The sequence below is a fragment of the Podarcis tiliguerta genome, assembly GCF_965153285.1.
Source record: "Podarcis tiliguerta genome assembly, chromosome: 9".
Taxonomy (NCBI): Eukaryota; Metazoa; Chordata; class Lepidosauria; order Squamata; family Lacertidae; genus Podarcis; species Podarcis tiliguerta.
The window spans coordinates 40,964,420-40,979,913 of NC_139542.1; the positions used below are offsets into that span (position 1 = coordinate 40,964,420).

Consider the following 15,494-nt stretch of genomic DNA (forward strand, 5'->3'; position numbering starts at 1 on the left):
AGCATTAATTCAAACATTTATGTTTTATGTTTTAACAAAAAATGATAAAATTGAACATTTATGTTTAAGGTAAGTGGTAAGAATTCAGATAAAATACTATACAGTACCTTGTATCTTGTAATAGGACCTGCTGTAATACTGTCCTAAAAAATAGTTGAAAAACTTACAGTGAAATATACAGTGGAACTTTTTCACTGGCATTGCTTAAAACATCACTCATACTGATTGACAGTGAACTCAATTTATTATCTCTGGAGCACCTTAAAGGTTAATAGGCATTTGCCAGAACAAATGCAATCTAAATTTTAGATATGGCATGATTAATAGAAATTAACGTTAGTTGGGTGGCAAGAAGAAAATAGATGCTTAAAACAACAGGTGACAAATTGCTTAGACAAGAGATGCTTTACAAGAGAGATTTTAGAAGGTTTTTATCTCTGTTCGTAGACGTTCCACTTATATAGCTGCTAAGAGTGTTTGAGATTTTAAGCACCCAGGTTCAAATTTCTGCTCTGTTCTGAGATGGGTAAATAGCCACACGTCAGCTTAATCCTGACTCATGATAGTGAATATTGTGAGGTAACAAATTCAGCTCTGAATTACTAGAAGGAATGGTAGACTATACAGTAAATGTAAAAAAGGAGATTAATTCTGTTATTTGTTTGTTCAGGATTACTACCTCTCAGTTTATTTTTGTGTTTCATTTATTGTATGTCTTTACTTGAACCCACCATATTAATCACAATATATTAAACAAAGTATGCAATCAAGTTGGACTGATGTCAACTTTTATTTTGGTATAGAGTATTTAAAAGATTTGATATTTCAGTGAGATTGTTACTTTTACTTTGCATAGCACATATCTCATGCTATATTTATAAACTGCTTTTGGAACACTTCTATTTTTCAAAAGTCACTTGTGATCTATCATGGTGTAGTAGCTTCTGTTCAAGAAACCTAAGTCCAAGCTCAAGCTGGGCATGTAGAATTGGTTGCACAGCTATTTTGATCTAAGTTGTAGTTATTCTAGATCACAATTTTTACATTCAGTTCTGCGTGTTAGTTAAGGATTGTTTTTGCCGCTATCATTTTATTAAAGGGTTTCTCATAGAATACAAATTAACCATTCCCCAGTCCTCCCTTCTTTTTCTCACCCCCCCCTTTTTATCTGCAAATGTCATTGTTTGGTCTATTCTTAAAAGTAAACAATATAATACATAGTGTGTGTGGTATCACATGATAGAAAGCTTCCATAAGCAGAAAAGGAAGGGATGCAATTTTTGCACTGCAGTGTCCCAAGCACACACCAAATCTTCTCCAAAAGATTGGGAAACCCTCTGGAGGAGATTTGGAGAGTTGCTTTGTGTGCAAAGGGAACAAAGGAAATGAGGATAAATAAGGAGTATTTAAAAGGCATATGTATGAGTTATATGTTTACCATGTTTTTCATTTGCATTAGGAAGAAAAGGGGGAAGGAGGTGGAGGGTGGAAAGGTGAGTGGGCGTGGGGTCAGGTGGCGATGTTTCTATTTTACTTAATATATGTGGGGTTTTGTGTCAGCATCGCTTGCGCAGGTTCTCTGCTATTCACTTGTGTTTCTTTAGGGGTGAGAGAGGTTGGGGTCGCCCTAGGCCCAGGGTGTGATTGGTTGGTTGTGATTGGCTGTGAGTGATTTTTCTTTCTGAAACATTTGAAATGAAACATTGGCTTTTGATTGGTAAAGGAAAATAAAGTATTTCTTATTTCTCTACATCATCAAACACAAACATTGAAAGAAGGGAAGCTCAAATGTTTTCATTTTTTAACTGTTAAGTTTTCAAAAGATTTTGCTACATGTTGTATACAGCTTCAATATTTTGCATGGAATCATAATAAAACAAAAAAATTGGAAAATAACAAAGACAGGGCTTAGAATCTATCCAAAGCCAAATGAAAATAATAATAAATCTCTTAGTGTTTAGAATTAAACCCTAAAAGGAACAAGTGGGTTCAAGGTCTATCCTCTGCCCAAGGGAATCCTGACTGTTCTTTAACATCTGCAGTAGACTGCTAAAATAGCATGCAAACTGCTTTTCATGGAGACTTCAAAAGATTCTTTGCAGTTACCGGTACTTTCTATTTTCCTTTCAATGAAATAAAAAGGATCCCTTTGGAAAACACAAGTCAATTGTAGTAGATCTGCCCCTTCCAAATGCTCAAGACGCCTTTCAGTAACTGAGTCCCTATAAATAAGACATTGCAGCAGTTGTTTGCTCTTGAGTCTCCTTGTTTTGATATACAGCACACCTGAGCCCCAAATGAACTGTGCTTCTGCAAGTACCATTGAAATGAATAGCACTTAAGCTGAAGCACTCTGAGGACTGGAGAATCTATGAGATAATATATTGCTTAGCCTTATTCTTTAGTAGCTATTGATAGTTTGTTTCAGGCTATTTTCCTCCTTGAGCCTTTTTGTCTTGTGATGAGAGAGCCCCTCAAGCCCTGGTTTTCACATCTGGAGGCTTATGCCCAATCATTATGCCATATCCTAGCTGATCCGAATAGCAATTTGTGTTCTGTTGAGACACAAGTTGCCGCAGTTATGAAGTTTTGGAAATACTTTGCTGTCTTCAAAGAACTACCGTTGAATCTGTTCCAACAGGGAAAGCAAAGGGCAGCACATTCATATGCTTGTGCACTCAGAAGTAAGTACCACAATATTCAGTTGGCCTTACTGCCAGACAACTGTGCATAAGATTGCAAACAATCAGTTTGGGTTTAATAATGGAACTTCATTTTAAAAAATCCAGCAGTATGAGACAAAAACCAATGTTTGCTTGTTAGTTTATTTAAAGGTGATGTGAATCTGCAGTTGGAATGAACAATAGAAATGTAAAAAGATAAAGGGACACCTGACCATTAGGTCCAGTCGTGGCCGACTCTGGGGTTGCGGTGCTCATCTCGCTTTATTGGCCGAGAGAGCCGGCGTACAGCTTCTGGGTCATGTGGCCAGCATGACTAAGCCGCTTCTGGCGAACCAGAGCAGCGCACAGAAACGCTGTTTACCTTCCCTCCGGAGCGGTACCTATTTATCTACTTGCACTTTGACGTGCTTTCGAACTGCTAGGTTGGCAGGAGCAGGGACCGAGCAACGGGAGCTCACCCCGTCACGGGGATTTGAACTATCGACCTTCTGATCGGCAAGTCCTAGGCTCTGTGGTTTAACCTAATAAATAGCCTGGTGCTTAAACAATGATGACACTGAGGGCTATTGCAACAAACCTTTCCTTATAATTAGACTGTCAGAGTAGTACTTTAGTTTGCCTCAAAGATGTTTTAAACAAGTGAGTTCATAATGCTGGTGGTTCTAGATGAGATAGAAATGCTTACTCTTTCATGAACATTCTTTCTTCACCAGAGATGTGGAAGCTCACACAGGTGTCTGAAAGTATTAACATCATCTCTGCCCTGCAGCTCCTGTTATAGTTTTTGTAATTTGGTTTCCCTTCACCCGTGAAGTAAATCCTTGCCTTGTATTTGGCTTAAGATCCTTCTATTTGATCCATATGTATTGTCCATGGTGTGGTGTTTATGGTTAACAGTCTTATGGCATAAAATATTATATGTTATTTAATGCATAGATTGGAAGCATACCTACTCTGCCCCTACAGAACTGGTGGGTGGGGCATTAATGAATTTTGGGCTCAGGGTCACATTTGACTCATTATCAGTGTTAGAAATTCAGATATATAAGCTAATCGCCAAATGACACCTTACATCTAGATTATGGTCACTGCAACAGATTGTCTAGGTGTCATTTTGTTGTTGTTGTTGCTGCTGCAATGGAATTGGTTGTTATTATTAATATTATTCCTTTCATTTCTATACTGCTTTATATTTTAAAGAAAAAAATTCAAAGCAATATACAACACATCAAACCATCAAATAAAACAATCCAGAATTAAACAAATTCAAGCTTCAAGGAAAATATTTTAGATCCTTCTCTAATTGACATTTTGCTTTCCCCATATTTATTTACCTTTTTGATTTATATAGCTGTCCCATAGCAGAAGTACTTTAGGAAGCCAGTGTGATGTAGTGGTTAGAATGTCAGACTAGGACCTGGGAGTTAAAACCACAGAAGGTGGTTAATGCATTTTGAATATGCTAAATAAACCTTGGATTCACCAGGATTTATTTATTTTTTTGGTATTGGCGCAACATTTGCAGCATTTATTCTCATGATGAATAACATTCCACTGAAGTGAAGTTGGACATGAAAACTAGGAATGTAGAGGCCCAGCAAGGGCAAGGGAGTAATAATGAATACTGTAACTTTTTTGTTGAAAATTTTGAATTACTTGCCAGTGTGTATTATAGCATATCTGACAATGTGGATGTTTGTGAATAGAACACTTGAATGGAGAAAGTTCCTCTGGCCTGTTGATGTCATGGTATTTTTAATTAACATAGGAAAATTGCACAGATTGTCTTTTTGTCTCCAATTTGCTCATGTGTGTGCATGTTCTCAGCATATTTTGTTACTCCCCTACTCTTTTTGGTGCTTCTAAATAACAAGTGTTTTAAAAAATATTGTTAAGGGTTTGCATAGCTTGGAGACAACAAATGCAGTTTTCTATACAGTAGTAGCTTTCTGTCTTGTTTCAAATATGCAGATAAAAAGTATTGCCAGCAAACATTTTCTATACTTGAATCAGAAATGCTTGATTCTCTTTCTGTATTTAGAGTGCAGCTGATGTTTTGGCATCCTTTTTACAATTGTTATAATAATTTTTCATGATGTAATTCTGACTGTTAAACAAATACAGTAGTGAAACCTGGTTTCTATGCAGGTCATTGTTCTGCTGAACAGACAGAAGAGAGGATTATGCTTTTCTGAGGTGGCCGGCCGGCTCCGCCCTCCTGGGACTGGGAAACCGGGGGTGTCTGTGTGCTGGGTGGATCTTGTGCACCCCAGCGCTGCATATGCTTAAGACAGCCCTGCATACCTTCCCCTACACTGCCAAGTTTCAAATCAGTCACCTGAACTATAAGGCATAGATCCCACCCTTCTCTGATTTCTCATTATAATGGCAGAATGAATGAAACATTATTTGCGTCAGCCCTCAGCCACAGGAACAAAAATAAATGGCAGAATGAAATGTAGCCGACTTGTTCTTAACATTGGACCACAACTGTGGCCCTATAATTAATTCTGTTTTATCAAGCAGTTTTCTTTGTAAATAAATCTAACTTCTAGGGCCATTTTTTGTTTTTTAAAAAGCTTCATATCCTGACCTGGTGTGATGGCATATAAAGTCTGGCCACATTAGGTGAACCAGACCAATTAAAGGTAGTGAATGAACTTTCAGTGCAATCCGATGCACATCTACTGTGAAGTAGGACCCGCCCCCCCCGGTGTTCGAATTGGGTTTATTCCCTAGTAGGTGTGTATATGATTTCAATCTTAAGAGGTAAGAGAGAACATGCTTTCAGCCATGCCTTTAAATTAGGTTTTGGAAATAGTGTAGCTTGAGAGCATATTTTATATTCAGAACAATTAGTAGAGCAAGTATGTTTGTTCCCTTGGAAACCATTTACTTTTTATAGAACCATATGGAGCATTTTCTTCTTAAGTGAATATTATAATAAAATTAACTATACAAGTGAAGTGACTTCCATTTTCCCAGCCAGTTAGGAATGCTTTGATTCTGTCCATTGTAAGCATATTTTTAAGAGGGCTTACTTCAATGCCAAATGGCTGTACTGTATGAATCTGTTCTGGAAAAGGTGAGGTAAGCTTTGTTTTGAGTCTGCTTTAGTCTAGGTTGTTGTGTTATCAGTGCCAGACTGAGATAGTGTAATAGGAGAAGATATGCCAAGATATAGTACTATGAAAGCATGTGCAACTTTTAGTGGTGTTGTAATGGTAAACTTTTTAAGTACACGAGCGGTTCATGACAGCACCCCCCACCCCCCCAAAAAGAGTAAAAAAATGAAGGCAACAATGTTGCTCCATTATTGTTATTTCTCTACTCATTCATTGAACTTTCAAACTTCTTTCATCAAAAGTAGATCCCAGAGTGGCTTACAAAATGTTATATAAATAAAAAAGCATTATCAAAGTGTTAAAACCAACAGTGAAAGAGTACACTTTCTATGATCCTCAAACCAGTTCTTTGTTACAGTAGTAACAGGACCTTGAACATTCAATTTCCAGCAGAGGCCTGTGCTAACAAATAAGTCTCAACTGGATGTTAGAAGCCCCAAAGCGTTAGAGTCATCTTTGCATCTAGAGCGAGGGCGTTCCACAGTAAGGGTGCCACTTCATAGAACCCTTGTATCAGTGAAAGCCTTCCCCTCTCCTCCCCCACCCCCATTGGTTTATACAAGGAAAAGGTGTTCAGGGCTTTATTATGTCAATATTAACACCTTGAATTGAGCCTACTAACAAAGGGGTGGCCAACGCAGATCCTGCAAAACATAAGTAATATGCACAGGTGTGATGGAAAAGTTTGTTTTGCTGGGCAGGTTGGGTCACCAAGTGTTTTCTTTTTCTTTTCCCCTGCCAGTAAACGGTTAACGAATGTCAGCTTTTGATTGGCCGGGGTTCCAGGAGAGGGAGTTGAAAAGGATAGGATTTGGAGAGACAGGTTTCAGGTTGGGAGATAGGGAGAGAGAGGAGAGAGAGTTGGTTCTGGGTAGAAACATCCACTCTAAGGAATATATCAAAAGCTACAGAAAGGAGTCTCTGAGCTTAGTGTGAAGGACAGTGTGTGGTGTCCTGTGAGAGTAATAGGCCAGGAATTAACTGGGAGGCTGAGCCAGGAGAAGTAGAAGCTGGAAAGATACAGTCAACTTAGGTCTTATTCCAGTCAGGAGGGGAGAGATTGTGCTACCAAAAGAGAAGACTCCCAAACCAGCTAAGAGGGATGTGGTGATCCCTTGGGTCTGTTACTTGAAGTAGCTCAGGAGTAGGGTTGTCAAAGGGGTGTGTAACTGACAGGAAGTACCACCTTGTTTAAGAACCAAAGTTTTAAGCGGCAACAGCTGTGCAACTGAGAAAGAACTGAAGTGAAAGAACTGGAAATAAGCTGAGCATTTACCCTTTAGTCTAAAAAAACAAAACAAACCTGTGACATCTACCTGAAGCGAAGTAACTGAACGCAAGCAACTGAAGTTTAAAAGAAGTTGTGCTTGATTAGAAGTCCATAACATCAGTTAGATTTAGTATCAGTATTATTAGGTGAACGGTTACCTGAAATAACATTATAACCTGAAGTATCCTTTGTTTTACCCGCTTTGTGTCATAAAATCTTTGTTTAATAAAATCTTTCTTGTTTGTTTGATCAAATCCTACCTGAGACTCCAAATTATGAAGTTTTCCCTCACACAAGTCCACTACTTGATAATCTGAGGTAATTTGTAGAAATTTGTGTAACTGGTGTACTGTGAGGTGGTTGCACTATATTTAAGTGAGGGCCGGCCCAACGGTGCCAGAGTGAAAATGTGCCATTGCACCATCGCAACAGGTGCATCAGTCAGCCCTCTGGAGGTTGAGTTCTGCTTTTGCTATGCTTTCTGGATTGACTTCAACGGTAGCCCTACAGAGATTACATTACAGTACTCTTAACATGAGCCACCAAGGCAAGTCCATCTCAGTCCAGAAACAGGTGTATCAGCCAGAGCTGGAAATAGGCACCCCTTGCTGTGACATACATTCTGTGTGTGTGTGTGTGTGTGTGTGTGTGTGTGTAAGAGAGAGAGAGAGAGAGAGAGAGAGAGAGAGTGATCATCAAGAGCACGCCATTCATTTTATTCCTGTATACAAGAACCATATATCAACCTATCGTGCCAGGTTTCAGCCTAAGTTATTGGACCTCATTCAACCCCTGCCCCCAGGGAGTGGTTTAGTATAAAACAGCTTCATCTGGTTCTAATGGCATGGAGAAATAGACCTGGGTATCATCTGCATATTGGTGGCAATGAGCCCCAGATCTCTGCATGACTGCTCTTGGCAGCTTCATACTGATGTTAAATAGCATGTGGGACAAGATTAAATCTTGCAGGATGCCACAGCATAACTGGATGGGAGCACTGTTAATGACACTCCCTCCCCCATGGACCAAAAGGATGTCTCATGACAACCAGAAGTTGTGCTTTAAGTGTAGTGTGCCCAGCTCTATGGAACTTCCTCCATTAGAAATCAGGCAGCGCTGTCCTTGCTAAGTTTCAGATGCCAGGTTGTTTTATTATTAAAGTTGTTTTAATGGTTCTGTTTCTTGATATTTTAATCTATGATATCAGTTTTGTGTATTGTGTATATTTTTTGAAAATGTCTTTGAGACATATAGTGAGTAGCAGTGCATAAAGCCCTTAAATAAATGGAATACTGCAGAGTTTGGAATTCTCTGGAAACATCCCTGCAGCTTGGAACAAAACCACCGTGATGTCATGGCTGTGATTCTTAACTCACAGAACCTCTTGAGAATACAATGGTCAATAGTATCGAAAAGTGCTAAGAGATAACAAGAAGGAATATGGTCATTTTTGGAATATGGTCCTATGGGAGAGGGAGATTTCTGAGAGGGGGAGAGGTTCTACTCTTGCATTTCTTCCCAGCATTCCTTAATTCCTAATTGGTGCCATGGGTTAAGTCTGACGGGGGATGGGGTGATGCAGAATTAGGTCATCCTGTCTCATGACATAGCATTCTTGCTGCTGTCTGTTCCCCATGGCATTCCTAGTCAGCCTTTGAATCATAGTCCCAAAGAAAAAATATGATACTTCTATCCATCTGTGTCACTCAGCATACTCTCAGTCTAAATGCAAAAATAAATGTTGGAGTCCCTGCAGATTAATTTCAGCAGCGAATATCTGTATAAACTGCTGCATAATTTAGCTGACATATAATTTTCAGGTGTAATTTTAACTGACCCCACGAACACTTAAGAAGGTGAAATATCATTCAGTTCCCACCACAAAGCATGGTTTGTTTAAGGAGCCTGCACTTCCACCTCAATACAGCTGACCTATCCAAATTGGGAACCAAATAAGTTTCATGGGCTTGTAGGATTAGAGGTAAAGGTAGAACTGTTACAAGGGATCAATTAATGCTTTTCCATGGGAGCAGGAACACACAGACACCCCGGGCAATCCCAGGACCGGGACGACAGCAGAATTACTATACCAAGACTGGTTATTCCCTTCCCTCTGTGTGATACAATTTTACTACACCAGTCAGATGGGCGGTGTATAAATAATAAAATGGTGGTGATGATGATTTGGCTTACGCGACCAATCTCAAGGTGGTCTCTCGCATGACAGTGCTGCTTTTCATTTGTGCTGTGAAGAGCGACCCAATTTGACCAGTGGGACCGCATGGGGAGAATAAAGAGCATGGAGTCAAAAGCATGCTTTGAAAAGGGCCTAGGGTGGAAAAGAAGTTCACAAGTTATAGTGCAAAAATTAATTAGGAATTGTGAGCCTCATTAATACAGGGAATTGACTTACACAGAGTGCACCTCCCTTGCCAGTGCAGGATCTTTGTATTTAATAAGATGATTCTTAGTAATGTTGATGGATGATTAATAAATCTTGATTATATATTGACATTTCTTGACTTTATTTCATTTACATTCCTAAAAATTCAGGTTTGACAACTTTGGCATTTAGGTAACCCTGACCTAGAGGCTCTCATTGATAATCTAAATTCAGCCTTCGTAGTATGAGTGCAATAACTTAATTGATTTAATCAATTAAAATTGCTGACTGAAGGATGGAAAGTGGGAAGGTGAATGCCATGAGCAAAGAAGTGTGGTTGCGGAGCAGTGTTTCTCAGACAGTGGGCCAGGATGCACCAGTGGGCTTACGCAATGTTCAAGTGGGCTTCAGTCCCATAGCCTGCCCAGTGCATCTTCACTTGCCTTCCCTGCCCCCAAATCATGACATAGCCTTCAGCTGATTCCAGCGCCAGCTGGAGCAATGGTGGCAGGGAGAAGAGTTCAAGGAAGAAAGAAAAGGGAAAGGAAGTTCTCTTCCTCTGAGGAGAAACCACCACAGGAAGTGTTGAAGGAAATTAGGAAGGGAGCTAAAATGTTAATATTCGCCATGAATGTTAATAAAAAAAAAATAGTACAGCAAACAGGGAATAGAAATGAAAGGGATAAGGAAGGAAAGGTGTTGTAGGAGGAAGAAGTGAATATAAAAAACCAGAGAGGAGGGATGAAAGACACTATTAGCAGTTGGAGGAGAGTAAGGTTCAAGTTGAATGTAAAAGGTGAATGGGAGAAGAAATTACAGGAGATGGGAGGCATGTGGGGGTAGGAAGGGAAAAAGAAAAAGCCACCTTCATTAGATCAGCAAATTCTGCTTAAAATGGGGACACTGATTCGCAATACCTCCATAGCAAATTTCTGTACTTAGCTTGAGGAAAGTTAATCAATGGAACTGCTCACTGCAAGGAAAACACAGTGGTGAAGAATTTACACGTTTCCAAAGATGGATGACATATTAGTAGAAAGTGATGTCCATTATTGCCACTTGATTGTCAAACTTGCCCACTATTTTGTAACTTCTTCTGCTCCTGCACCACCATTTTGTCACTGGCTGACCTCAGTAATTTTCAGCCATCTGAAGTGGGCCCTGGAGCTACAAGGTCTGAGAACTCCTGCTCTGGAGCTGAAAGACCTGAAATTCCACATATATTGTGAGGCACAGATGGATTCAGGTTGAGAGGAAAAGGGAGTGGCAAAGATTACGAACATTTTCCTCCAGTAACCAGAAACTGCCTTTCTACTACAGTGATTGCTGTAATGCTAGCATAACGTCATTGTGATGCTGAGCAAGTATAGCAGTTTCTGATTATTGACATTTCAGCTATGTAAAGACAGGTTCTTAGTGGTTTAACAGATTTTTACAAGTGACTTGCCTTTTATCAGTACAAGCAAAATTTGTGCAGAGGTGAGAATAAACGTTTTGAGTTTTTCTATTTTAAGAGTGGTCCTAATGTCTTACATTTTACATTTGGATCCATGTGCCTTAGTATTCAACAGTATAGTATTGGAGAAAGTAATGGGACAAATTTCTACTATGAAAAATGTGTGCCAAAAATACAAAATGAAGAATCCCATAAATTTTAAGCAGCCTTTAAGTCTAATTTGTATTGTCAATACACTCCCACCCCTGATATTGCCTCAGAAGAAGACGAAACTTGATTGAAAATGTGGTTTTGTCATGTGCATAGCATTAAATTTTAAAACTGTAGCTTTATAGACTTGGTTTTGCTCAAAGTATTTTCTGTCTTTCAGTTTTGGCAAACGTTCTGCAGGAAGCTTCAGACGTGGCTGTGAATGCATTGTTCTAGAGCCATCTGAAATGATTGTGGTAAGCATAACTAGATGAATGTCCGTGTTAAGGAAATGTACAATTATGTATTTGAGAAGTGTATCATTTGCCATCTTTAAAACGAGTTAGTTGCTTGGCTTTTAAAATAGGTTAATTTAAGGAAGACCATGGAAAGAAAGTTATATGTCCCTTCGAACTCTGCAGTCTATGATTCTAGAACTCCTGTCTCCTGCATCCACCTGCAACCCTTGAAAATCTTGTCTAGAAAGCGTGGGTGTGTCCTGAACTATATAGAACGGTGCTGGACAGCTCTCTGGATCCCATCCCATGTTTCTCAGAAGGAGCCCCCACCCCCAGTTGTCTGAACAAGTTTCTTTAGGCACAGGTGGCTGCAGAGGGAATGAGGGTATGGGAAACTTTCTTCCCGTGAACTTTCTTAAGTTAACTTGCCTTAGAATCCAAGTCATTATGTGTACAATGGGTATGCATGCAGGATAACTATATTTTATCTGTTACACAGATTAAAATTCAGTGTTGAATAAGGAATCCTAGTTTTGTAGGAATTTTTAAAGATTTCTTTAAGATAGGCTGGATTTAGCAACACACCTGGAGATACTGCCAGAATATCTATTTTAGTGGGCAGCAGAGCGAATAAATTCATTTTTGTACAAAGAAACGTTCTTACATAGGCCTTCTTAGCACACAATTAATATATCTACTAGCAGATTCATAAAGTGACCTTTTAGGAAGCTCTACAACCTACTTTTCAGGTTGGTCTGGTCTGACCATTCAATTTCCTTCAAGACCTCCCGCCCCCCCCCCCCCAATTTCAGGCATTGCAAAATCCATTACATAATTGTTTTGATAAGATTGTTTTGCATCTTATTGTTTTTGGTGGTTTTTTGCTTTTGTTTTGTAAAGGGAAATGTTTTGGGTTGGACTAGATGACCCTCATGGCACCTTCCAACTCTACAAATTCTAAGTAAAAATTCTTGTCACTACGTATAGGGAACATTTACATTTTTAAATACTTCCTTTTGGTGACTGATTTCCGCTCACCCTGCTGTAATTGGATTAATCACCATATGAAACAAGGGCATTACCCCTCTTCCGTATTTCAAGCAGTGGGTGTAGAGCCTCACAATACAGTATTGCAGCTAATACTACCTCACACAATACTTGCAGTAGCATTCAGAACTGGCACAGAATTCTTTATAAAATAGTTGTTGCATGCTTTGTCATAGCTCAGAGCCTTATCAAATACAGTGTTACCTTAGCAGCTGAGCATCCAGATTTTTACCCTCTCCAAAGTAGAAACGGCTGTGTGCAAGATGCAAAATACAATACTTGTTGTAGGTGTGTATCAGAAGATTTTTTTGTGGGGGTTGACATTATTATAGTATACCCTTGTGCAGTTTTCCTTCAAGTCTTTCTTTTTTCTTTTAAAAAATTTGCTTGCTTTAGAGGAAATAGGATGCTGTGTTTTAGAAGAGCTGGCTCCCACAGGATGGGAGGGGTAGCTCCCCAATGGCTTATTGAGATCAGCCGGAAAGCTTCAAGTTTGCTTCCTTCAGAAATGTTCTTTTTTTCTCCCCAGTAAGAAACTAGCTTTCTGTGTGAGAGAGAAAAAAACAGACACTTCTAAATACACAGGTGTGCACACACACAGTAGGTCAGTTGTAGAATATATGAATGTCAGCTGAGTAATTGTCTTAAGAATTATGCCTGTTCATTCTCACTATGTAGGAATAGCTTCTTCTGTGGAAAATGCAGAAAGTTTTATAACTACTTCCTGCTGATTTCTGTGAGAGTACCATTTCGTGTGTTTTATCTCAAACTGAAATGAATGCTCGTGCTTTCTAATTGTAGCAGAGAAGAGGCCATCCATAACCTTCTTTATTTTTATCATATTACAAAATGTAATTTTTTGCTATTAAATATGCCTTTTTATCAGGTGGATTATATGGATGAAAATGAAGAATATTTCCAGCGACAAGCATCTCATAGACAATCTCGACGGAGATTTAGGAAAATCAATCAAAAAGGAGAAAGACAAACAATTATTGACACTGTGGATGCTTATCCTGTAGGGAAACCACCGTTACCTAGAGGCTATCACACGGTAAGCCATCCAAATTATTTTGATAGTGTAACAAATTTGAATATTAGCAACTGCCAAATGCTCATAAGATTCACATGGCCACAATTTGCCTTTCTTAAAATTTCATGTGCAGGAGATTCTTTAGCAGCTATAAAGAAGAAACTGAACTTGTAGTTAAGAGTATATTATCTTTCTTTGGAATAGTTTAGAAATACCACTTTTGGAGCAGAGCAGCTTCAAAATGCCAGCTTAAAACACTTTATTCAAATTTGATCTCTGTAATAGATAATTCTGCTGACTTTATTTAGTTTAAAAGACATCAATAAACCAATCACTGAAACATTAAGTTCTGTGAATAGCCACTTCTTCTTGAAGCACTATCATCTTAGACCATTATTTTGCTTTATCTCTTCTCAGCATGAGAAGTAGACCAGAGCGGGTTGTTTATACTGATGTGACTAATATCAAATTGTTCTAACAAATCTACACCATGCCTTTATCATCTGAGAGAGCATTATGTCTATATTGCTTTAGCCTTCAAATTATAATTATTCTGCATTCTCAGACTGATGGAGAAAAGTCTTCACAGTTCATCACTGTAGCGTAGAATTACAAAATTGCGAACACTGATTTTCAAAATAGAAGAAACCCATATTTGTGTTCTGTGTGCCTAAGTGCTTAAGATGGATGTTTCATTAAAACATTTATTATTATTATCATTATCAAAATCATCATCATCATCAAGTACTGTTTCTTACTAATTCACACTATCAGCTGCACATTGCTGGAACTAATTTGGCACCAGTGCTATTCATATTAGCACTTTCCATTATGCAAACAGTATTCTAGTACATAATTGTATGGGGAATTACAACATTTACACATACCTATAAAATTATAAATGTCTTGGGACCAGAGTGTCCTCCTTGGGACTGTATCCTGCATGAAGATGCCCATCAGTCATCATCTGAAGCCCTGTTCTATTCTGCCACCAAGGGTAATGGTAGTGTGAGATTGGGCCTTTCCTTATCTGTGTAGCTTTCTCCTGATAGGGGCTTGACTGGCCGCATCATAAATGGTTTTTGTGTGGCAGTCAATACATTTTTATTTCATCAGGCTTTTAATGAGTTTCAACTCATAAGTTATATTTGTTTCTTACTTTGTTTTTATTGTAGTTTTGTTGCTTTCACTTTTTTTCTAATATTAAGAATTTGTTTTGTTAATCTGAATTGCCTTGAGGAGCAAAAGGCAGTGCCACCATATTTCTATAAATAATAATACTCAGTATTGTTGTGTGGCAACAAAAAATCCTCACAATCACGTATATTGAGGCTGTGTTGCATATTTAACAAGTATTTTAATAGTTCTTTTCTCAAAGCTCCAGAGAGGTATACAATCAAGGAAAACAAACATTTAAAACTACTATAAGCACCTCAAAAAATATAGTTTCACTGGAAGACTTGACAAACCAGAAACATTTCACAATGTTATGAAAAGGGAACCAGCATCTCCCTATATATTGCTAGTTCACATGATTTATCTTCACATAATTGTATTCCTGAGCTGATATGGAATACAGTTCTTCAGGCAGGGAATAAAAGTCTCCCAAAATGACTATGTGAGCTATTCTTTAGTGTTTGTGATTAACTCTGTAGGAACTCAGAGTTCCTCACAATATAAAGCCTCAGGAGTACATAGCCATTTGAGATACTTCATGTGCTCTCTCAGATTTTAAAGTACTCAGGATTTCCCACTGTTTCCTTTCCTAAAAATTAGGAGTTAATTAAAATTAAATTAATTAAATTAGGAATTTAATTAAGAATTTAAAAATTCTTGTCAATTTCCATCTACAATTCCACCTGCAACTGTTAGCACCTAAAGGTTTAACTATGTCTCTTGTTAATTGTCCAAGTTTTTTTCTTATATGTCTTGTGAGAGTCTTCAATACTTAGGTGTTTTGCTTGTATGACAGAAGGCTTGATTTTTCAGGTTTTGATGTAACCCCAGCTTTCATTGTAATTTTATTATGAACAATTTACTGCAATCTAATAAGTTGATTTGTGGTGTA

The 15,494-nt window shown here is 38.4% G+C and overlaps 1 protein-coding gene across 10 annotated transcripts in view; it reads left to right on the plus strand.

The window, feature by feature from the left end:
- The window catches only part of RAPGEF2 (Rap guanine nucleotide exchange factor 2), a 156,696-nt gene that overhangs the window by 64,917 nt on the left and 76,285 nt on the right, over positions 1–15,494 (plus strand). For all 10 annotated transcript variants that reach the window (XR_014515123.1, XR_014515124.1, XR_014515125.1 and 7 more), the window contains exons 5-6: positions 11,289–11,364; positions 13,280–13,447. Coding sequence is in view for 6 of the 10 variants with exons in the window: in XM_083457002.1 (XP_083313128.1) it covers positions 11,289–11,364; positions 13,280–13,447 (244 nt within the window). In the remaining 4 variants the exon portion in view is untranslated. The remainder of the gene's footprint in view (positions 1–11,288; positions 11,365–13,279; positions 13,448–15,494) is intronic.